The sequence below is a fragment of the Podarcis liolepis genome (genome assembly GCF_965112155.1).
Source record: "Podarcis liolepis genome assembly, chromosome: 8".
NCBI classification, from domain to species: domain Eukaryota; kingdom Metazoa; phylum Chordata; class Lepidosauria; order Squamata; family Lacertidae; genus Podarcis; species Podarcis liolepis.
This window is the reverse complement of record NC_139560.1, coordinates 17,278,063-17,301,882: the sequence shown is the minus strand read 5'-3', so window position 1 is coordinate 17,301,882 and position 23,820 is coordinate 17,278,063. Positions and strand designations below refer to the sequence as shown.

The window sequence follows — 23,820 nt, the reverse complement described above, 5'->3', positions numbered from 1 at the left end:
TTTTTTCTTAAAAAAATGTTTAGGGGTACTCTCATTTTGACTCAAGAAAACCACCATGTTGTAGTTCAAATCGGGAAAAATCAATACAGGAGATGGACAAAAGTACAGAGATTCACAAAATGTTTAGGGGTATGCGTACCCCTGCGTACCCCCAGAAAAAAAGCATTGGCTGCAGGTACTATTTTTTTTTAAAACCTCACAGGAGATCCAGTTCACAGATCTCTCCCAGCATTACATCCAAGCAGGCCCCTGAACTTTGGGTTTCAGTCTAGAAGTTTTCTTAACTTTTTTTTTTTAATGCAAAATGGGAAATCCAGTACAAAGTAGCCTCGGCTAACTCTGTTGAGAAAGGGTATTTCTTCTGTCATTGTGCAGAGGAAGGATTTTTTCCCTACTGCAAACGGCAAGTTTAAGTGATCGGTTAGATCAAACACTCATGTGCGAGTTACAGTACGTGGCATGTAAAAAATCCTGGAGATAGCCGCCCAACAGTCAATAAGAGCACATGCTACAAAGTTTAAAATTGGTCGTTTATTTATTTATTTTAGAAGAGGGATAACTCTACTCAAAACACACGAGGGAGTCTAGTTCTTGGTTCATTTTGCAACGAACAATGGAAAATGTCTTAAGCAAAAATGAGCTGAGATTCAGAGCATCTCCTCCCTTGGGCAAGAGACTGCTAAACACTTCGTCTTCCTCCCTAGTTGTTGTGCTCTTGAAGTGCCTGGGCCATGAAGAGTTTGCCCAGGTTCTGCGCAGTGAACTCCTTGATGTTCTGGCTGTAAGTATTAATTTGACCTGCAAATGAACAAAAAGTGGGAAGTGGGGAAGAGAAAGAGAGAGCGAGAGAAAGAAAAAAAATTTAAAACTGTGAATTCATGGCCCTAGAGAATGTCCTAATATTCCATCCCATCCCACAAACATTCTCTCGCACTTTATAGCATGACCAAGAAACAGAACTCGAGAAACACATTTGCAGGCGGGAGCTAATATATGTCAAAGACCTGTCAAGTTGGATGGGAGGCAGAAGTTAAGAGACTGGGAGAGCCCCCAAATTTTCTCCATCCTCTTCCAAATATTTGGCCTCCCCACAAATATTTTGCCAGACACCAAGAAACAGAATGCCAGCATATAGACAGGAGCACCACTGAGTTTTAGAGGGTGAAATAAAAAGGGGTTGCCATGAGGTAACCCAGGGATCCGCAACCTTTTTCAGCTGTGGGCTGGTTCACTGTCCCTCAGACCATGTGGTGGGCCGGACTATATTTTTTTTGGGGGGGGGGATGAATGAATTCCGATGCCCACAAATACCCCAGAGATGCATTTAAAATAAAAGGACACATTCTACTCATGTAAAAACATGCAGATTGCCGGACTGTCTGCGGGCCAGATTGAGAAGGCGATTGGGCTGCATCCGGCCCCTGGGCCTTAGGTTGCCTACCCCTGAGGTAACCTGTCCCTTGGGCTGAAAAAGGGCCCCCGGTGTGGGTGGTTGTGTGACATGTGATGTTTTCTGCTGGCCTATGTGGCTCACATTTGTTTGGTTAATTGCTCAACATGAATTGGAGGTTTGCTGTTAAAAATGCAAGGTTGTGTTTGTATCGAGGCAGCAATACTGTATGTAACATGCTCCCAGGACTATACAGGATCCCACATTATTTGATACGCTACAGGGATTTCTGGGAAGGCTATGAAGAGAAAAATTCAGACTGTTTCTCTTCGACTGTGGGCCTGGAAACTATGCTTGCCTCATCCACCTGACATTTTGTGGGTCATGTTTTTGTTAGTTCCCTCACATTATTAGTAATTTCTCGAGCCGGCAGGCTGTGAAGGCTTTGTCTGAAGTGCTGTACAAATCAAAAAAAGTGTCTCCACCACCCCATTTTATTATTATTTTTGTACGCACTCTGCCTCTACAGTTCATTTCTCTAGCTTGTCAGGAAGAGCAAAAGAAAGAGAAAGAGAGAAAGACAAAGCCGGATTATCAAAATTAGAATTGCTTAGCAGACTAACACACTTCCAATTTAATGCTCTACTTTAAAAAGTTTCTAAATGCCTTAGAAGCAAAACCACCCAAGTCTCAGCTTTGATCCCCAACTTAATTCCGCGTGCATTAAAATAGCGAACGTTTTCAGGTCTTTTCCTGACTCTGCTAAAAAGAAAAGCATTTTGGCTGAAGGCTGTTAGAGCGTCAATTGGCTGCTGCTTGCTTAACTCTAGAAGATGGTCGAGGTACAACCCACCAGAAAACAGACATAAACCGAAGCGTAATTTTTTAAAAGTAAGAGCTGGGGTGTGCTTTATCTTTAACAAGCACTGGGTTGCTGGGAGAATTCATTACCAGAATTTAAACCATACCCATTTGCAAACAACAACAAAAGGGGGGGGGGTTGCACTACATGGTTGCACTATAAAATTGTTCACTGTGTGCTATTTGTGAAAAAAAGGGGAGCTGCAGCATTTTTTGTGCGCATTAAATTTCACTCCAAATTTTGTTATCAATGTGCCATCCTCAGCCCTTGCTTTTGAACCAACCTGGGTGTCAGGACTGGTCGTTGTCCTCTTCAGATCACCACACAAACGCTTCTTGTTCTTTTATAAAACTTTTTATTGCGTATTAACAAAACATTCTTATAAACAGTTCTTAACTATTATTCCTCAGAGTCACTTCTTTCAGATACCTTCTGAGCTCTGCTTCTCCATGACCAGCCACTCTCAAAATGGCGAAGGCGCCTTTCCCTTCGCTTTCCCGCTCTTTTTTCTAACCTCCTGGCTAGAGCTGGCCTGTATCTCCCCTCCTCCGAATCTGAGCTAGAACTTAACCCTTGCCTTTCCTGTGAACAACCGGTCCCTCCCTGTTGTTCCTCTTGCTCCCTTCTATTAGATTCACTGCTCTCCTCCCCCCCTTGGGGAATGCTTTCTCCCTCTGATAAACTGAAAACCTCTAATTCTCCCCTGACATCACCCCCTCCCCTAAGCCCCCCTTCCTCCTCCTCGCTCTCCTCTGTTTCTGGAGGACCGAACCCTATGAACTCCTCTTCCTCGCTATCTGTCTCTTCAAAAATTTCTTGAAGATGCCAGTTCTGGGGTTTTGGCTTGTGGGGATATTTTCTATGAAATTCTCGCTGCAATTCCGGAACGTTAATTTTTTCTGCTGGTTCCCATGAGTTCTCAGACTCATCTAACCCTTTCCATGCAACCAAATACTGTAATTTCCTCCTACTTATTCTCGAGTCTAATATCTCTTCCACTTCGGTCTCTTCTTCCCCCATCATGGTGGGGAAAGGAGGTGGTTCCCTTGAGATTTGATACTTATGTGCTGGTACAAACACTGACAATAAAGATCTATGAAATACAGGGTGTATTCTCATATTTTCAGGCAAATGAAGCTTGAAAGCGACTGGGTTAATTTGAGCCTTTACTTGGAAAGGTCCCAATCTCCTTGGTTCTAGCTTTTTACACTTCCCTCGTATTGGTAGTCCCTTGGTAGACAGCCATACCCAGCTCCCTACTTGGATTTCTTCCCCAACTCGCCGGTGCCTATCTGCAGCTTTTTTGTAAGCCTCTTTAGCTTCTTCCAAATCCTCTTTCAATATCTCATGCATGCACCTCAACTCCTCTATCATTTGTTCTGCTGCTGGTACTGCTAACTGCTCCTCTTGACCTGGGAATGCCCTTGGGTGCAAGCCATAGTTTGCCACAAATGGGGCTCTGCCCGTAGACACATGCATTGCATTATTATACGCAAACTCTGCTAGACTCAACTTCTCTAACCACCCGCTCTGCTGATAACCAGCATAACACCTCAGATATTGTTGTAGTGTTGCATTCGTTCTTTCAGCTTCCCCATTGGTTTGCGGGTGTCTCGCTGACGTGAGGCTTAGCTCCACATCTAGTAACTGCATTAACCTCTTCCAAAATTGTGATGTAAATTGGGCCCCTCTATCTGAAATGATTTGTGATGGCATACCATGCAACCTAAAAATATTATCTAAAAACATCTTTGCAGTTTCCTGTGCGGTCGGAATTTTGGTACATGGTATGAAATGTGCCATCTTGGTTAGCATGTCAACCACTACAAAGATCACTGTTTGCCTGTGCGATGACGGTAGATCCGTTATAAAATCCATAGACACCACATCCCAAGGCCTTCCCGGCGTGGGCATAGGTTGCAACAACCCTGCGGGAGCTGCTCTGGGTGCCTTGGCTCGTTGACATACTTCACAACCTCTTACATATTGTGTTACTTCCTCCCTCAACTTTGGCCACCAGAACTGCCGTGTGATCTGATACAGGGTCTTTTCTCTACCAAAATGTCCTGCAGTCGGGTTATCATGATGTTGCCTCAACACTTTACCTCTTAATTCACCTGCAGGTACATACAGCACCCCTCTCCTGTACAACAATCCATCTTTTTCTTTGAAACCTTCCTCTTCCCCTTTACCTTTTCTCAGTTCCTCCATTTTCTTTTGTGCAAACTCATCTGTTACTGTCAATTGCTGGAATTCCCTGCCGTCCACTACTACGGCTGCACACCCCCACTGATCCGATCTCAGCATTTCTCGCAACTTGGGAGGTGCTTCCCCTTCCATATACTCAGGTTTGCGCGATAGCGCGTCTGCACGAATGTTTTGATGCCCAGGTATGTACTCAATCCTAAAATTAAACCCAGCAAAAAACTCTGCCCACCTAATTTGCCTTTGGTTTAGCTGTCTAGCAGTTCTCCAATACTCTAAATTCTTATGATCTGTTTGTACCACCACCTGATGTGATGCCCCTTCCAAAAAATGTCTCCACACTTTAAAGGCAGCGTGCACAGCTAAAAGTTCCTTATCAAATATGGTGTAGTTTTGTTCTGATTGATTTAATTTTCTAGAGTAGAATGCACAGGGTCTCCAGTCCCCTTCCTTGTCCTGTTGCAGCAGAATGGCCCCAATAGCCCTGTCAGAGGCATCAGTTTCTACCTTTATACGCTTACTTGGATCTAGGTGCATAAGATATTTTTCTGAAGCAAACACCACCTTTAATTTATCAAAGGCCTTCTGTGCTTCCTCAGTCCATCTGAATGGCCCCTTGCCTCTTAGACAATCAGTTAGTGGCGCTGTGATTTTGGAGTAATTACCTATGAATTTACGATAGAAATTAGCAAATCCTAAAAACCTCTGTAGATCTTTCTTAGTTTTAGGTGCCTCCCATTCCACCACTGCCTGAACTTTACTGGGGTCCATGTGCACCCCTTTGTGGGAAATGCAATATCCCAGGAACTCCACCTTTTGTGTGTGGAATTTACACTTCTCTAACTTCACATATAACCTGTTGGTCCTCAATCTCTCTAACACCTGTGTGACATGTTTTACGTGTTCCTCCATACTTTCACTATATATTAAGAGGTCATCTAAATAAGAGACACAGAACTGATCCAGTATACCTGCTAAGACGTGATTGATGAAGGTTTGAAATACCCCTGAGCCATTTTGCAAGCCAAAAGGCATTACCAAGAATTCAAATGCACCATACTTAGTACAAAAACTGGTTTTCCACTCATCCCCTTCTCTGACCCTTATCAGATTATATGCTCCTCGTAGATCAAGCTTGGTAAAGACTTTGGCTGACCTTACTCTCTCTAAGAGGTCATCTATACGTGGCAGTGGGCACACACGGGGCTTCATTTGACTGTTAAGGATTCTGAAGTCACATACTAATCTTGGTGCCCCTTCCTCACCTTTCTTTTTGACAAAAAAGACAGGAGCACCCCCAGAGGCCGTAGACTCTCTAATAAAACCTCTCTGCAAATTCTTTTGCAGGAACTCCCTCAATGCTGCAGATTCTACTTCCGACATGGCATATATCTTGCTTGGTGGCAACTGTGCCCCAGGGACTAGATCTATCTTGCAATCATAGGGCCTATGTGGTGGAAGTTTATCTGCTTCTTTTTCACAAAAAACATCCTGATAAGCCATATATTGTGATGGAATCTCACTTTCATTCCCCATCAACTTCCCTTCTACCTCTGTTCCCATTACTTCCACCGAGATTTTTCCCTTTTGCCCCAAACAATGTGTCATACAATATATCGAACCAAAACCCAAAGATCTTTGATGCCAGGCAATTACCGGATTATGACGATTGAGCCAACTCATGCCCAGCACCATTGGGTGCCCAGCTAGTTTGGTCACATGAAATGCCCTGGTCTCTGAGTGATGACCCATATCCATTCTCATTGGTGGAGTCTCATAAGTCACTTCTCCTGAAAGTAGCGGTCTGCCGTCGATTGTTTTCACTCGCAGTGGGGAACTCAAAGGTAACAAAGCGATTTTGTGTTCCTGTACCAATTTCTGGTCTATGAAATCTGCTGACGCTCCTGAGTCTAACAACGCCTCTACCTGGACGCTGTGTCCATTGGGTAGTTGTAGTTGCACCTTCACCGTTAGCCCTGGGATAGGTGGTTCCGCGTGAGAGCCTTCTATTGCTTCTCCACCCGGCTGCAAGCTCCCATTTCCAGCCGGGGACATTCGTTTCCCTGATGCAGTTCCTCTGGGCAATTGTCGTGTCTCATGTCTGCTCCAGATAGAGACTCCCATCCTTTACGATTGTGACATTGTCGTGCTAGATGCCCTGGTTTTCCACAGACAAAGCAACGCCTTGCATCTCTTCCTTTCCCTGCATTTCCTCTTACCATGGAAGAGGTAGTAACTGGGAGGGGTCTGGCTGCTCCTAATTCCATGGGCTCTGGCCGCTCTCGTCCTGTCACGTTGCCCGCTCTGCTCTCTGTACTTTCGATATTATTTTCCCGCCACCGTGGTCTCCATTGTTCCTTCTTTTCACTAGCCCTCCGTTCCACGCGTAGGCTCAATTGCAGGCACGTTCGGACCAGAGAGTCCAAGGAACTAGGTTCTGGCATTTGGGCCAATTGGTCTAAAATCTCATTATTCAGTCCTTCCCTAAAAAGGGCTGCAACTGTTGGGGAATTCAGATCCCATTTTAATTTCTGCACCAGCAAACTAAAGTTGGACCAATAAACTCCCACAGTGTCTTTTCCTTGTCTCATTCTCAACAGCTGCCTAGCTGTGGTTGTTTCATGCGCAGGGTCTAAGAAAATTGTGTCTAGATACTGCAGAAAAATTTGTAGATTTCCTAGGGCGACATCCCTCCGAGATATGAGGGGTATAACACAGTCCTTAGCCCTCCCTTCCAAGAAATTAATCACATAAGCAACCTTCTCTTGCTCAGATTGAAATTCTTTATCCTTTATCTCAATTATGTAAGAAATTTCTGTCTTGAAAGCCATGTATTCAGAGCTTTCTCCCTTGAAGCTACGTGGACGTACAGTAAATGTTTTACTCACTCTATCTCCACACGTCGATTGCAGCATGGCTCTATGTTCTCCCAGTGCTGCCGATAGTACGTCGACTTGACTTTTCAACTGTAAGTTCTGTTGCCATAAGTCCTGTAATGTTAGCTGGAGCGCGGGGGTTTCTCCTTGCCCAACTGGCGCCACAGCTCCATCCATTTTGGTTTCTCCTTCTTTACTTATAGTGAAGAGGCGCAGAGCAGAAGGTATTCTGTCAGGACTGGTCGTTGTCCTCTTCAGATCACCACACAAACGCTTCTTGTTCTTTTATAAAACTTTTTATTGCGTATTAACAAAACATTCTTATAAACAGTTCTTAACTATTATTCCTCAGAGTCACTTCTTTCAGATACCTTCTGAGCTCTGCTTCTCCATGACCAGCCACTCTCAAAATGGCGAAGGCGCCTTTCCCTTCGCTTTCCCGCTCTTTTTTCTAACCTCCTGGCTAGAGCTGGCCTGTATCTCCCCTCCTCCGAATCTGAGCTAGAACTTAACCCTTGCCTTTCCTGTGAACAACCGGTCCCTCCCTGTTGTTCCTCTTGCTCCCTTCTATTAGATTCACTGCTCTCCTCCCCCCCTTGGGGAATGCTTTCTCCCTCTGATAAACTGAAAACCTCTAATTCTCCCCTGACACTGGGATAGGGGATAGACCTGAAAACATAGCATCATAGGAATGTAGAGTTGGAAGGAATTGTCAAAGTCCAACCCCCTGGAATGCAGAAAACATTTGCCCAATGTGGGGCTCAAACCCACAACCCTGAGATTTAAGAGTCTTGTGCTCTACTGACCAAACTACCAAGGTGGATAAAAATCTGGGTGCTTGGTGGGTAGCTTTCAAACCGCTGATGCAATTAATAGAAAAAGGTTCATGTTTCTGCAGCATGAAAAATTGTTCTCTCGCCTTGCCTGTTCACCCCCTGTCCATTTCACAGTGTACTGTCCACCCTTCTGCCTTGAGCTGGGATTTGTCTGCCTCTTTTTTCCAAAGGCAAAATATCAAAGAGAGAAAAACCACGCACTACCTGTTGCATCTCACTTCGGCCACCTTGGATGAACAGGGAACAATGTGAAAATGCTTTTAATCCCAAACACTACAGGCTCAGCTAAACCAGGGAGGGCAGCCCAAGGAACTACTATTAAAACAACTTTGCATCCTTCTGGAAAGAAGGTCGGCAGGGCGGCGGGGCGGGCTAGATCTGAAAATCTTGCTGGGATCACCAGCCTGACGTTAAAGCTCAGTTGTGTAGTTCCAGGACATGGTATGAAAGCACAGGATAAAACCACCTTGCTAGATGGGGAACATGATGCCTGGAGCTCAATGGAAGAAAGGCGGGGATATAATGAAACAGAGACACACACACACACACACACACACACACACACACACACACGTTATTATGGTTCCCATTTGGATGTAAAATCAGGACTCACTGCCCAATGCTGCATCTACTTTGCAGCATTTTGTTGATTCTCATGAAAGCATTACTCAAAGAACTGCAGGGCCGTTGAAGAGTCACAAAGAAAGAAGAAGGCTGCAAGTGTTACCTGCAATCAACAGCGAGTCCATCCTGGGAGGTGGCTGTGGCGGCTTGAACAATTTGTTCATGTCCTCCTCCGGAAGGGGGGGCTCTCCCCTACTTTGACGCTGCAAATTCTCTTGCTGACGTCTCTGCTGGTACTGGAAAAGGAAAAGAGAAAACATGGTGGTAAGACTCTCTCATCCAAAGGATTTCTCTGAAGAATGCAGAGGAGCTGCCTTTCCATATATTGAGCTTACTTCACGCAGCTTAAGCCGGCTTCAAAATGTTCCATTTTGCTGGCACAAAAATGCTGTTAATTGTTGTTGAGCTTTAAAATGAAGTGGTTCCCATCTTGTTTCCACCCAGGCTAAGGAACATGGCACCCTAACCCCTCTCTCACTGGGTGATCCATCTACCCCACCTAAATCAGCAATGTGGTCTACAAAAGAAATTGGATTAGGTTTGCGGGGTGGGGTGGGGTGGAGGGAGAGGCCATTGCCTAAATTTGCATCACTGGAGATGCTGCTGGACTGGGGGCCTAATTACCATTTGGTCTGGCCCCAGAAGCTTCTGAAGCAAAACAGGCTTCACTGTGTATGCTGCAAAAAGGACTACAGTGGTACCTTGGTTTATGAACAACTTGGACGAAGAACGCTGCAAACCCGGAAGTAGGTGTTTTGGTTTGTGAACTTTGCCTTGGAAGCAGAACATGTTCCGCTTCCTGTTGAGTGTGTTCCATTTGTAAATTGAGTCCCCCGCTGCTATGGGAAAGCACACCTTGGTTTAAGAACGCTTTGGTTTAAGAGTGGACTTCTGGAACAGATTAAGTTCGTAAACCAAGGTACCACTGTACTGAGACTCAGAAGCCACCCAAACTTGTGCCCAACTCTCTGGATTCCGAGAAGTTCAAAAGCAGAACGCAGAATGGGTCCAAGAAGTAGACATTTATGTGAAAATCTTAAGTCCATCTATTTTTTTCTGAACTGGGTTTTCTACTGCCAATTTTGCAAGTCAGTAACTTTTACCATGGGATCAAGAGGCGGAACATTACGATTAGCAGAGGAGGGGGTGGGTATTGGGTGGGAATACATAAAACTCTGCAAAATCCTTTGCATCCCAGCGCATGTAACAACTCAATAAGGTTGGAGGAAGGAGGGGAAAGTGGTACAGTTTGCCGTCTGTTTGAGAAAGACTGAACAACTGTTCTGGCTTTAGTTATGTAAAGCATGAATCTAGTAGCACTTCCAGAGCAGCATTTTCAATACACCTTAACCTACTTATTTAGATGCAAAAATGGAGCAACTGGAAGCAAGGGAGAAAAGGCAGTTAGCACAACATTTATTCTCAATCGTCTCTAATCTTTAAAGGAACAATGGTGTATTATTATGAGCTACCTAGGAGAGCAAAAGGTACAAAAACCTCTGGTTTGTGAAGCATTCATAATTTGCTGGTTTTTGCTGCTCAAATGGCATTTTTATTTATTTATATTTTAAAGCTGGGTTTCTTAAAGCTTCTGACTGTGGAGCAAAGAAATGTGTGGTGACATTTTATTGCTGGATAGCAGAACCAAAATACATCCAGATTTAGAAAATGTTAGCAAATAAGAGCTTAAAGGTCTGTATCTCAGACAGCACGAAAGCCGAAAGAAATCGGGGAGAGGAGAGGAAGAAGAAGATGGATATCAGATACATTTGTTTTTTATACTTTGCACTGAGTAGGTGCATTATGTACCAAAATTGCTTGCTCTTGCACAGAACTGTTCTATATCTCAGTAATGAACAGACTTGAGCATGGTGCAATGAGCCACATTTACAGCAATTACTGTATAAGTTAAGCAAGAACTGGTGGGGTAACAGTCCTGGATTTCTACCACCACCCCTCCTTCAAATCACTTTTTCCATCTCCAAAATCTTCTCATAAATTTGCCCCTGCAGATTTATGTTGGCAAGCGAAGGAGCTGGAAGGAGCCATAGCTCAGCCCATGCTCTGCATGTAATGAGCGTCTAGGATACAGAGATTAGATTTCCGAACAGGGTTGTGTATTTAGGGGATGCAATTCAAAGATCCTTCAATTTGCATCTATTACAGAAGCCACATAATGTGTCATTTCACCCCCAAACAGATGTGATTCAGCCCCCCCCCCAAAAAAAACCAACCTGGTGTTTCTGCTGCTGCTGCTTGCTGGTGTTCCTTAGATAGGTGTTGTATTTGACAATATCCTGGCTCATCTCATCCACTCTGTCCATCAACAGCTGCAGGCTCTTTCCAAGGTGATTACTGAAATGCACAAAGAGAAATGGCATGGTAAAGGTTTGCAGCAGTGACGACTGGACACAGTACAGTGGTGCCTCGCAAGACGAAAAGAATCCGTTCTGTGATTCTCTTCGTCTAGCGGTTTTTTCGTCTTGCGAAGCAAGCCCATTTACGGATTAGCGGATTAGCGCTATTAGCGGCTTTTCGGCTTATCAGATCAGCTGATAAGCGGCTTAGCGGCTTAGAAAAGGGGGGGAGGGGGAAAAACCCGCAGGAACTCGAAAGACATTTTCGTCTTGTGAAGCAAGCCCATAGGAAATTCGTTTTGCGAAGCACCTCCAAAACGGAAAACTCTTTCGTCTAGCGGGTTTTTCGTCTTGCGAGGCACCACTGTATTTTGCTTCTGCGGGAATATTAATTGATGCTTCTCTGTGAACTCACAGCAAGTTTAAGCCCACTTAAAGATCATTTAGGAGAACAGCTCCGGTAATTTAGCTCATGCACTAAATAAGAAATAGTTGAGTACGACCAACTGGGCTTGATGCATCTCTCCCAATGCACCCTGAGCACCATCAAGTTAACACCGTGCGCCACCTCTGTCAGGCCCAGAGGTCATCAGAAACCCTAAGTCAGTGTTGGCCAGACTTGGGTCTCCAGCTGTTTTGGGACTACAATTCCCATCATCCCTGACCACTGGTCCTGTTAGCTAGGGATGATGGGAGTTGTAGTCCAAAAACAGCTGGAGACCCAAGTCTGGCCAACACTGCCCTAAGTGGTCAGTGGTTACTTCAAGGCCACAGCTAAATGATAAAGCTCCTGATTCGATCCTTGGCATCTTCCGGTAGGACAGAGAGATCCCATCTGAAATCTTGGAGAGCGGCTACCAGTCAGTGTAGACAATATTGAGCTAGGGGGGGGCAATGATCTGGTTCGGTATAAGACAACTTCCCATGTTCCTGGCTTTGTTACACAGCTCACCAATATCCTATCTCTCCTATGTCCGCTCTCCAATTACACTCTTATTATGCTCAAATACATTATTTCATGTAGCCCAAGGCAGGATCAAGAAAGTGACATCACCAGATTCTTGCTCCTAGATTGGCTGAACTCACAACCTGCCCCCAATCACAGCAGCCTTATAAGATCAACTGTCCCATGCTGAGAAAGTATGGTTTTTTTGTTGCTGCTGTACCGTATTTTAATTGCTTGGTTTTCTAACTGTTCTCTTCCCCCTCCCACTGCACACGGGTTTATTTATTTCATGCTTTTTATTCTTTGACTGTAAGGGATTTAATTAAATTATAGCTCATGAATACTGTGATCCAATAAGGGGGCTCCAGCCACTTAGTAAAAGGAGAGTGAAAAGCTAAAATTAAACTAAATTAACTGGGATTCAAAACAGAACCAGGTATGCCTCGAGAAGGAAGCTAAGGCTGCTCCGCATTGTCTCCTATTCACAGGATATTTCCCTTTAAAAACCAATTTCCTGCTCAACCACCTGAGAATCTGTGACATTGCTTGCTTAAGCCAACAACTGATTTTCTAGTAACAGTTCATCTCCCCAAGAGAGGGCCTCAAACAAACAGCAAAACATTCCCAGGACTCAAGAATATGTAGTAGTATTCCACATTTAGTGTTCTTTTCTTATTGTACCTCTTTCCCCGTCCCAAACTGCCTTTTTAAAAAAGAAAAGAAGGTAGGCTTGTGGGCAGGGTTTTAACCTGATGCAACTAAGGCAGAGGCACAATGACAACAAGTGTCTGTCCACAAGTAGAATAGACTTCCATTTGCACAACACAACTTTTCCTTCCTCTTGTACCTGCCATGCCCCCCCCCCATTCTGCTCCAGAGTAGATGGGGGGAGCAAGAGGAAGAGGACATCTTGGTACTTAAGCATCATTGGGTGTGCATGTATGTCAAGCTAAGCCTTGTGCACACCACCCAGTTTTGTAAAGGCCTCACTGTAAAATATTCCTGAATCCCATTCCCAATAAAAACACAAAAAACCAAGGGGGCTCGTTGAAAGTTCCTCCTGAATTAGGAAGTTGTTTCTAGCATAAAGGGAAACTTTCTTCTTCTCCTCTGAAGGAAGGAAGGGGTTGCACAACTAAATCCTGGCTACACATCAATATAGTGCATGCCGCTAACTCAACTAGCAGGGCATGGAAAACTAAGGAGCAGCTCCCCACAGATGGCAGGGATAAATAAAAGCATTTTGGTCAGCCTGTGTTACTGGAGTGGGTGGGATAGAGACACTGAAATAATTAATACCAGCCTGAAGGGGGAGATATGTTGAGAAGGAAAGAGATAAATGGGGGACTCTTTTTTTGGAAGAGAGTGCTTAGGGACAGGGGTGGGTGGTTTTGCTATGAACCCTGTGCCACAAAACTACTAACAAGGATATTCTGCACCAGGAAATACGAAGTGTGATGCCTAGCAAACTATTAAATAATATTCAGTATGTAAGCTGGTCAGGGTGTGTGTGTGCTGGGATGGGGATTTTGGTTTCTCATTTGCTTTCTCAAATTACAACTGTGCGGTCTTTTTTTTGTACTTTTCTTCCAAAACAATAAATATACAGTCGTACTTTAGAAGCCAAATGCCTTGGAACTCCTACGTTTTGGCTCCCAAACGCCACAAACCTGAAAGTGATTGTTCCGGTTTGCAAACGTTCTTTGGAACCTGAACGTCCAGTGCAGCTTAAGAATGTTTTGGAAGTCAAATGGACTTCCAGAACGGATTCCGTTCGACTTCCAAGGTACGACTGTATACAAAAAATAATAATAATTAATGGGTTAGGCTTTCCTTTCCCACCTTTCCCCAACCTCTCCTTCCCACACCTCCCGGTTAAGTGATGAGGCACATGGATCCTGAAGTATACAAGATGCTGTTCAACAAAAAGAGCAAAGAGGTTTGGAAATGACGCACTGCATTTTCCTTTCAAAGGAGCACTTACTTGCTTGCAAGACTGAGCAGCTCGTGTCTATCTGCCACTCCCGACTTCTTTTCCAGCTCCCAAAGAAGAACGTTGATGAGGTAGGAATTCTTGATAATGATTGGCACCTCTTCAAACATGTTTTCAAAGGCGATGTTTGCTTTTTTCAACCTGCAGAGAGAGAGGTCCCCATAACAAACTTGGCATGCTTGTGCATTGTTGACGGGTTCACCTGGATTGAGGAAAAATACTCCGCAGGTGACTAAGGAGCGTCCCAGCTTTTTTTTTTTTACCCTTCCAATTCAGCAAACAGTCAAACTTTTATAGCAAACTTGGGAAAGCGTGTGGAAAACCCTTTTCAAAAATTATTCTGGGAGCTTGTGAAATACTTGCGGGAAACAGAGAGAAGCAAATTGGCTTGGATTCTAAATACTGTACAGTACAGCAGTAGCTTTCAAAGCAAGAGTACCTTTTAAGCTCACTAGAGGTCCCTTAATGAGGAAATGGTGGAATAAATGGCTCTGTCCCAATACTGATCATTTCCAACTGTATGCAGTTGCCTGAGTGTATTGGGAGTGTTCTAGGGCCATAGTCTTTAGCAGACCTGGTTAGTATTCTGTACAAACTAAAGAGGATATGCCCCCAAATCCTCTGCAACAGGACCTTTTCAGTGGTGGCACCACAGCTTTCCCAGAGAGGTTTGCCTGGTATCAAGTTTGTTGCCTTTTATGGTTCAAGAAGAAAACACTACCTTCTCCAGGCTATTTAGACCTCTAATTTGAATTCAGATCTTACCTGGACAGGTCTGCTCTTGCTTTTGTTCATTTTCACTTATTGTATTTGTTAAGTTGCACAACAACCTGATGTTGAAGTTTTATACGCTTAAAGTCAAGATGCTATAATAAGGTCCAGTAAAATCTGGGTAAAGGTGCTGGACTGGAAAAAGTTTCTAGCAGGTGCCCCCCAAAAATATATAGCAAGGGTGCCTGTCTAATATCAATAGGTGGAGAGTTCTAAAACAGAGGTTCCGCCACATTAAAAGACCAACAGCTTGTAGTTAGTGAATGAACATTATGTGGCACCTGTAAAAGATCCAAGTGATCAAGCAGAACACACACAGAGCAAAGCAATCCTTCAGGTAAGCTGATCCAAATCTGGCTTTACGTGCCAATTTATGAACTTGGTCTGGTAGCAAATTAACATCCAGTGCACATCTCGGAGCATGGGGTGTGAGGTGCTGCCAGGATCTAACCCTGCCAGTAATTGAGCTGCAGATTTCTGCAATAGCCGCAGTTTCTGAACCAACCACAAAGGGACCCCCACCTAGAGTACAATGCACTGACAATCTTGACTACTGCGGTCAAGGTATTATGGCCAAGGAACAGGTGGTGGAAGGAGTGTCAGCTTGGCCCTGCTACTGTGGGTGCCCGGGTCTGTGGGTGCCATGCAGCGTGCATGGCTCTGGCACTGAAATTTGAAGGTGCCAAGCCCCTTCATGGGGAATTTTGTGTGTGCTCGTGTCCACTTGGAATCTACTTGGAAGTCTACCCAATTACAAATCAGAGAGGCACCATCTCTGTTGTCTTTTTGCAGCCTAGTGAACACCTTTCTTTTTCCATAAGACCTTCAAAGTGGAGATTTTTATCCTAGCCCGTACCTGTATACAGTGGTACCTCTGGATGTGAACGCGATCTGTTCTGGAGACCCGTTCGCATCCCGAAGCGAACGCAACCCGCATCCCTGGATCTGCGCGGGTCGCAATTTGCCGCTTCTGCACATGCACGTGACGTCGACCGTCTGCGCATGCGCAATCGGTGAAACCCGGATTTAACGCACTCCGTTACTTCCGGGTCGCCGCGGAGCGCAACCAAAAATACTCATTCCAAAGGTACTTCAACCTGAGGTATGACTGTATTTGTTTTTATATATGAATTGGTTTTACATACATTCTTATTGTTAAATTGCTCGGGATGCTTCACAGGAAATGGCTCACAACTGGAATGAACTAAAATAAGATTAGCCAATATCTGAAAATGTTTTGTGGGAGGGTGGTGGTTTCTTTTGCAAAATTTTAAGGTAAAGGGTAAAATGATTATTTCTCCCCATTCTTTGCCATTTTGCTTATATTATCTTCCCAACTTTTCTATTTAATTTTTAACTCAAACAATTCTTGAGACTAGGAAAGAAAAGGACAATCTGTTGGGTTTGAAGGTGGACAGAGTGCTGTGTAAATATTTGTTTCACAAATTGGAGAATGAAGTGTTGGTTCCATCCTTTTAGAGACTGCAAAAACCACCAGTGTGTATTTGAAGATGGGGGAAAAAATGTGGCAGAATAGTAATTGGGTTTCCTTTTGAGAGAAAAAAAGATCCCTTTGGACGTTTTGAACAACTTAAAAACAACGAAGAAAATGCAGCATTCTTCTTAATCTAATACATAATAAAAAGCAGTATCATAAGAAGAACGTGTTCTGTAATGCCCATTAAAACACCATCTCTCAACGAGAAAATGTTTTGGAAAGCACATTTACAAATATATATGAATAGTTTATTTTTCAACGTTTTTCTTTAAAGTGGGGAAATCTGTTTCAAGTTCTCAAAATGGGTTGACATGCAGGAGGAGGACAGCTGTTTGGGCAGGGGGTTGTGAGAGAGAATGCTGAGATAGAATTAAATCTCTCTCTTAAAAACAAGGCAATCTTTTACCCTTTCTGTCCAATATATTTTTACATTTATTTATATTATATTTTTTTATTTATTTATTGCATTTATATCCCACCTTTCCCCCAAGGAGGTCATGTCCATTGTTCTCCCCATCTCCATTTTAACCTCACAATAACCCTGCCTAATGGGCCAGGGTGTGAGAGAGTGACTAGCCTAAGGTCACCCAGTGAGCCTCATAGCTGAGTGAGGATTTGATGTCTGGCCCTGATCCAACACTCTAACCATCGCACCACAGCAGCTCTCAATAGCTTTCGTGTGGTTGAGATCTGGCAGAATGTCCCAACGTAAACCTTCTCCCACTCCGTCTTGAGGCTCAAGATCCTCCTGATGGGAGCTGGAACCCAACATCCGAAAGTCACTGATTCTGCACCCATGTTATAGACCCCAACATCAGGCCCCTTTTTCTACTTGAATAACAAAAGGCAACCATCAAAAACACACTGCCCTTGGCTTTCTGCACAGATGGCTGAAGGTCTACGAGGTGGGCGATTCTTTGGGGTTTGAGCCATTCAGAAAAAGCTCCGCGTCCATTTCTGGCACAGGGCTAGTATTCAATTCAGATTTATTAATAATCCAAAAGCATCTAATAATCACTCTCTCACACATGCACCAGCCACATGTACAGAAAATACAACAGAAGAACCCATTTCTAATCAAACAGATTTACTGACCTGGGGCTCTAAAATGAGCCTGATTCCCTAGTCCTAATTGTCATTAAGTTCCTAATCAGACCACTAAAATGCTTTGTGTTTTGTAGGGCAAATGAGGCTCCACATCTGGAAATTGCTGGTAAATTGTTGCTATTTAAAAGATACGTGATGTGGGCTATTTGCAGTCATGGAACCATTCTGGTCCAAAATGGAAAACAGCCATATCATCCTAATGACTGGATAAAGAAGATATCAGTATATGAGATAATGGGAGCATACACTCAGTATTTCCAGAACTGGAGATACAGAGAGAACGCTCAAGACTAATTGTCTGGAGAAGGACCTATGTAGACCAGTTCATGATCTTCTAACTTGGAACAGTCACAAGAGAAGACACTGCTGCCACAAAGATTTCATAACTCGGCACTCAGGCTCAGAACCCTGAGCATCTCATTTCCTCTCTTCCCTGCTCAATTTCGTTTGCCTTTAACGCTCATCTTCTGTTTGGGATGACAGAGTGCAGCACATCTTTCTGCGGCGAAGTAAATGCTGCATTCTTTAACCCTATTCACCTGCGGAGGCCTCGACTATTTGCAGCTACTGAGAGAGTACATGCATCATCCGAGGCTGCTACAGGGCTTTGCTGCGAGGGATTTCATCTCCTCGCTCCCTTTTTCCGCCACCCACATTCCAAAACATCCCCTCACACTTACGCTTCTGGAGAGAAATCCTTCTCTTTGCAAACCTCCATCAATTTAGGTGTCAGCCTGTACGCTTTTAAGGAAAGGTATCCGTGGGCAGTTTTTATAGGATCTGAGAAAGAACAAGAGGAAAGCACAAAAGATACCAAATATTCATCAACAGCACTTTTATCTGAGCACTTTCCCCCGGGCAGGTTTCATTTCATTTTTAGACATGTTTCTAAAGTTTTGCTAAAGAGGATTTTTTTTTAAGCCAACTTTGAGGAACATTGTAATGCAAACTGCATACAAACACACCATGCAAAGTCTTTTCCAAAGACTCAAAGCAGCAGACCAATCAATAAAAACGTTTAACAGTGGAAACAGATCCCTCCAAATGAACAATTGCAAAATCCGCAAATCTTTAATAAGGTAATCAGCAAAATAAAATGAAATAAAGATCCAGATTAAGAGGATGATGAAAAAAGAAGATTTCCTGTAGACTTCCTTCAGGGAAGAATCTTAATAGTGGAATTGGTGCACAATAGGGGTGGGGTGGGGGGTGGAGAATCAGCTCTAAGCCTTAACCTCTCATGGTGGCTGGACAGGAGAAATCTGTTACTGGGAAATGTTACTGAGCTCAGTTTCCTGGGCTCAGAATGCCAAGTTCTGCACCTCCATACAGCTGTAGCTAAGACTATGCTGCAATTCTGTTATGAGGTGCACAGACTATACCGCGGGGATTCCAGTCTTTAGAGTTGCAAAGACAGGCCTGTCAACTGTATGGGCAATGCTGGGTGACAATTCATCTGTTTTGCACCCAGATGGGCCCAGGTTTGGCCCAAGTTATCTCCAGCTAAAAAGAACAGGTAGCAGAGGATGGGAAAGAGAGATGTGTATGGCGAGAGGTTGATTAGACTGGGCTAGATGCACACATAGCCTGTCACTGTGTAAGGCAGCGTCTTATGGTTTCTTGGTGATAGCAGAATAGGGTCTTTTCTTCCCCAGTGGCCAGAAAGCAAAGACATCTGTGGTTTGCATAACTACTGCCTCTTCCATATTCCTCACATGCTGCTACTAAAATGCCACAACAGTTTTGAGTTTGTTTGTTTTTTTAAAAAAAATAACTAATGCCAAAAGCACCGTATCAATCCATGGATATTTACGATTTCCCCCCACAATTTATGCTCTTTCTCTACATAAGAGACTTCTTCCTTGGAATGGCTCCTACATGGTATTCAGCCCAAGATTACTGAATGTATGGCCTACCAGGTGATAAAGCTGTGTCTTAACCTGGGCTAGTTTGGACAAGGTGTGTGTTAAGTGTGCTACATGACCAAATGCTCTTCTGTCATAAACTAGTCCATGCATGTAGAAACTTAGCACTGTCAGGGAGAAACCTGGGCCAGAACATTTATCCCTGACATCTAGTTTCCAACATGCGAGCTGGGGGAAATTGCATGGGAGGAACTCTTAACCGTGAAAGTCTCCTACTGCAGTTTGAAGTGGTACAAGCCAGGTACCAGTTTATTGCCTCTGTAAAAACTAGACTTACTTTACAGTGACAATGGAATAGACCTCCTGGGTCCTGGCCTCAGACCTGCACCTGGTCTGGCAAGCTCCTGGTATTCTATTAGGAAAATATTTATTTAGGTAACTGTTTCCAGTTGCATTCATTTTTTTTTTTTAATGTGTACATAGTTTTCATGCTCACATGCTATCGCGAAGAGTGGAAAAACTGTATGAATAAAAAAAACCTATTTAATCTCTGGACAAGGAGCTTAACATCTGTAGCAAGATAGCAGCCGAGGCAGGCTTGCCAAATAGTAAACTCACTTTTTTTGGGAAAAAAAGTTAACATTTGTGTTGTCTGAAACGGAACATAGTAAAACCTTTAGCAATCAGTGATAAAACGAAAACCAAAATAGACTGAAACAAGTGGAAAATTCATCAAGATCTGATGATGCAAAGTTTCCAGCCAGTATAAGTATACTTTAACAACTTGTTCTTTACTGTAATCCAATTGTTAACATACTGAAACAATTTTGGGGCAGCTCATAAGATTGATCGTATTCATTAGTATTTTTTCTGACAGATACTCAGGACGTTACATTCGCTTCTCAGCTGGAAACTATATGCGAGCCTGCCAGATATGGCAAAACTGTGAGTGTTTGGGGAGGGGAAGGCTATAAAGCTGTTAAATTGCCTACGGTTCTGATACAGCGCAGAACATCTGGTCTGGAGAGCTTGAGGAAACGCCATTAAAAAAAAAAAACCCCGGCAGAAAAGAAAAAAATCTTTGTGCTACGGAACAGGCCAGGTTTTGTACGCTTCTGTCAGATGCATAAAAAGGAGGGGAAGAAAGGGGGGGGAGGAATACTTGGCAAGCTGCAGGATGATTGGTCAGTCACGTACGGAGCCAGACGCTCTAGCAAGCAGGGTTTGTTAAGACATCTGGTCGAGTTCCACCAGCCGCTTCCACGACGGAGGGGAGAGGCGGAGGGATAAAAATGAAGCAGCTACCCCAGCATTCCAAAACGTACACATCAGGGCTCTGATAGCAAGAAAAATAAACAGAGAGAAGGAAACCCTGTCTAGACTTCGCTGCTGCTGAGGCTGCTGCAGACACAGGGTTGGTATTTACTTGCAGAAAGCCTGCCAGGGCCGCTCTTGCAGGCGAGGAGGTGGGGGAAGGCAAAAATAGCCGTAATAATATTGGTGCGCGCGTGTAAAATAATACAGGAAGCGGCACACTGACCGTAAATGAGAACGACAGATTCCTCAATGGCGTGCTGGTAGCTGAACTGGGAGTCCAGGAGGGCACGGGTGACAAAGGAACCATAGTAGGTGGACTGGTACCAGCCGACGTGAAGATGGTCGATGTTGACGTGGCGGAGGCTCCTCATCATCTCCATCTGATACTGAACTGAAGGGAGAGAGAGAAAATCAAGCACTTTAAAGGAGAAGCTCAGATTTGCATTACCCAATGTTGGTGAACAATGCACCGCATAAAGGCGATTTGCTACTGGTGGTAGAATGGGCAGGAACTTGAACCAGGAGCATCTCCAGACTGCACAATTGAGAAGGAAGGAAGAGAGTCGTTCTATTCATTCCTGGCGTGTTTTTAAGACGAACATCTCTCTCTCTCTTTTTGAATTAGGCTTGGGCAGGTCTGCTGCCTTGACATGAGAGATCTAGCAAAAGAAGTGGGGGTTTTTGCTCTCAATATTGAGGGATAAACTGCAACTCAGTGGTAGAGGACACGTTTTGCTCGCAGGAGATCTCAGCTTCTGCCCCTGTCGTCTCCGGTCATTGGCCTAGCCTGTTAAAAGGTTCAAGAAGAAAGTGGGAGGGACGGACCTTTGCTAAGAGTCTTGTGAGCTGCTGTCTGTCAGAATGCAGACAATACTGCAGCGATGGGAAGCAGGCAATCTCCCTAGGCTCTGCTGAAGGACCAAACCCTGAAGGTTCAAACCCCTCAGGCTCCTTCAACTGCCACCTAGCAGAAACCGTTTCATCTGGCTGCAGCACAGGGAGGCACTGTTTAGACGAGGATGGCTTCCATTTAAGGAGGTCGTTACCAAAACCCTGTCAGAGTGTGCTCCTTTCCTCTTTCCCTCTCATCCTTTTTCCCTTTTGCGCCACATCTCTTAGATTATAAGCCCGAAGGCAGGGAATGTCTCGCCTCACTTGTTATTTATGTTATATTAAGCTGCTCTGGGAACCTTTTCCACCCAAAAAGCAGGTTAAAAACGCTTTAAAACGGGGCTGGAGAACCTGTGGCACCTCCCAACATCATTGGACTACAGCTCCCATAGTCCCTGACTACTGGTCTCACCGGCTGAAGATGATGGGAGTTTTAGCCCAACAGCATTAGAAAACCAAAGATTCTCCATCTCTGCTTTAGACAAGTTCCTATTGTGAGAGTGTGCCGATCGAACGGCCTTCCCCATCTGTTAAAAATGACAGCTTCCCTCAAGTACGCATTCCCGAACATGTCAGAAATATAGGATATTGCCTTTTCTTACATGGCTGCTGCTGTTTTTAACCACTGCAATTTTTGGCAGCTTCTTAGTCCCTCTCGCTCCTTTAGTTTTCTCCCAGCTCTATGCTTAGTTCCAGCCAGCATCCTAGACAGTCCACTGCTGCCTCCTGATCTGACCTAGTAATTATATATGCCCCCAGGTCAGGCCTGTGTTTTCACCCCAGCATCACCCTGACTGTTGTGTAGCTTGGTGTCCTTGCCCGTCCAATGCAACTCTCTTTCAAGTCCAGCAGCTTCCCCTCTCTGCTTCTATTCTCATTCCAGCCCAGCTTGGATCTGAACTGACCTCGCTACAATCCGCCCTTGTGCTCCATCCCATTCTAGTCCAAACCCTGGTCAGGATTCCCATTTCAATTCCGCCGTAAGCTCCATTTCCTACTGCCCAGTCTTTCCCTCCCCTCAAAGAAACCCTATGAAGCCAGTTTTGTTTTATTCACAGTAGATACTTGTTTAAGATGTACCTGTAAAGTATATGTGCAGGGCGCATACATTTGTGCTAATCTGATCTAACCCGGGTATATTGCTACCTTGGTTCTCGAACTTAATCCATTCTGGAAGTCCGTTCGACTCCCGAAACATTCGAAAACCAAGGCGCGGCTTCCGATTGGCTGCAGGAGCTTCCTGCACTCAAGCGGAAGCTGCATCGTAAGTTCGGCTTCCGAAAAACATTCGAAAACCGTAACAATTACTTCCAAGGTTTTGGCGTTCGGGAGCCAATCTGTTCATCAACGAAGCCGTTTGAGAACCAAAGTTCCACTGTAGAAGCACAGGAATGGGCAGGCAGTCACATCAACAGAAAACCAATGTTCTCATGGCCAGGTGGGTGGAACTTGTGGAAGACGCTGGGAAAACAGTGACACTACTGGCCGTGTGTTGAAAGTGCAGGACAGTGGTTTTCATTGAGTAGCGTGTGTCTACTAAAAAATACTTAAGTTCAGAGGGCCCTCGTGCAAATTAGTACTGGACACAGATATTCGGCAGGGAAATCTTTATTAGAGTATAGAGTTAGAGCAAGTGTGGGGGAACTACCACATTGGCTGTCCTGTCTGGGTCTGATGGGAATTGGGAGTACGGGCATACAATTTGGGACCGTTTACATGCTTAGATACACTTGGGCGGTGCTTTTCTCACTGGTATATTCCCAAGCTGACCCTTAGCTGTGTTCACAACAGAAAATAAATAATGAAATCAAATAATGAAAATAAATAATGAAATCAAGCCCTCTACAACAGGGGTGGGTGGGTGGTAGGTAGGTAGACAGACCTCTGGTTGAGCTGTAGGATATCAGCAAGGGGCCCCTTCCAAAACCCCACTGTTTAAGGATGGCAATGCGACAACCTTTTCCACCTCAAGTAGCCTGCTGGCATGAAGAAAACCAACCAGGGGCATACTTTTGAAAGAAAGGACTGTGAGTTCAGATTGGATCAGATTCAGGGGGGGGGGGGTGTCTCAGAATAGGCTCAGAGGCATCCTGCTATTTTATTCTGTGTACTATGGGCAGACCCACACAATACGTTTAAAGTACAGGATTCCCCCCCCCCCCAAATTCAAATGAACTGTAGCTTTGTGAGAGGTTATGTGCTTTAAAATTAAATTCCCATTGAATATGCTGTTGGTGTGACCTATGTCTTTTGCACCTGACTCCGGTTGGAAGGTCATGGGA

General features: G+C 44.3%; 1 protein-coding gene across 1 annotated transcript in view; it reads right to left on the bottom strand.

Moving 5' to 3' along the window:
* Positions 1-512: 512 nt before the first annotated feature.
* Positions 513-23,820, bottom strand: part of EIF3H (eukaryotic translation initiation factor 3 subunit H) — a 78,057-nt gene continuing 54,749 nt past the window's right edge. Inside the window, exons 3-8 of the mRNA XM_083516930.1 lie at positions 20,871-21,038; positions 18,146-18,245; positions 14,081-14,230; positions 11,028-11,148; positions 8,897-9,029; positions 513-798 (exon numbers count right to left, since the gene is read on the bottom strand). Coding sequence (XP_083373056.1) covers positions 701-798; positions 8,897-9,029; positions 11,028-11,148; positions 14,081-14,230; positions 18,146-18,245; positions 20,871-21,038 — 770 coding nt within the window. The 3' untranslated portion in view covers positions 513-700. The remainder of the gene's footprint in view (positions 799-8,896; positions 9,030-11,027; positions 11,149-14,080; positions 14,231-18,145; positions 18,246-20,870; positions 21,039-23,820) is intronic.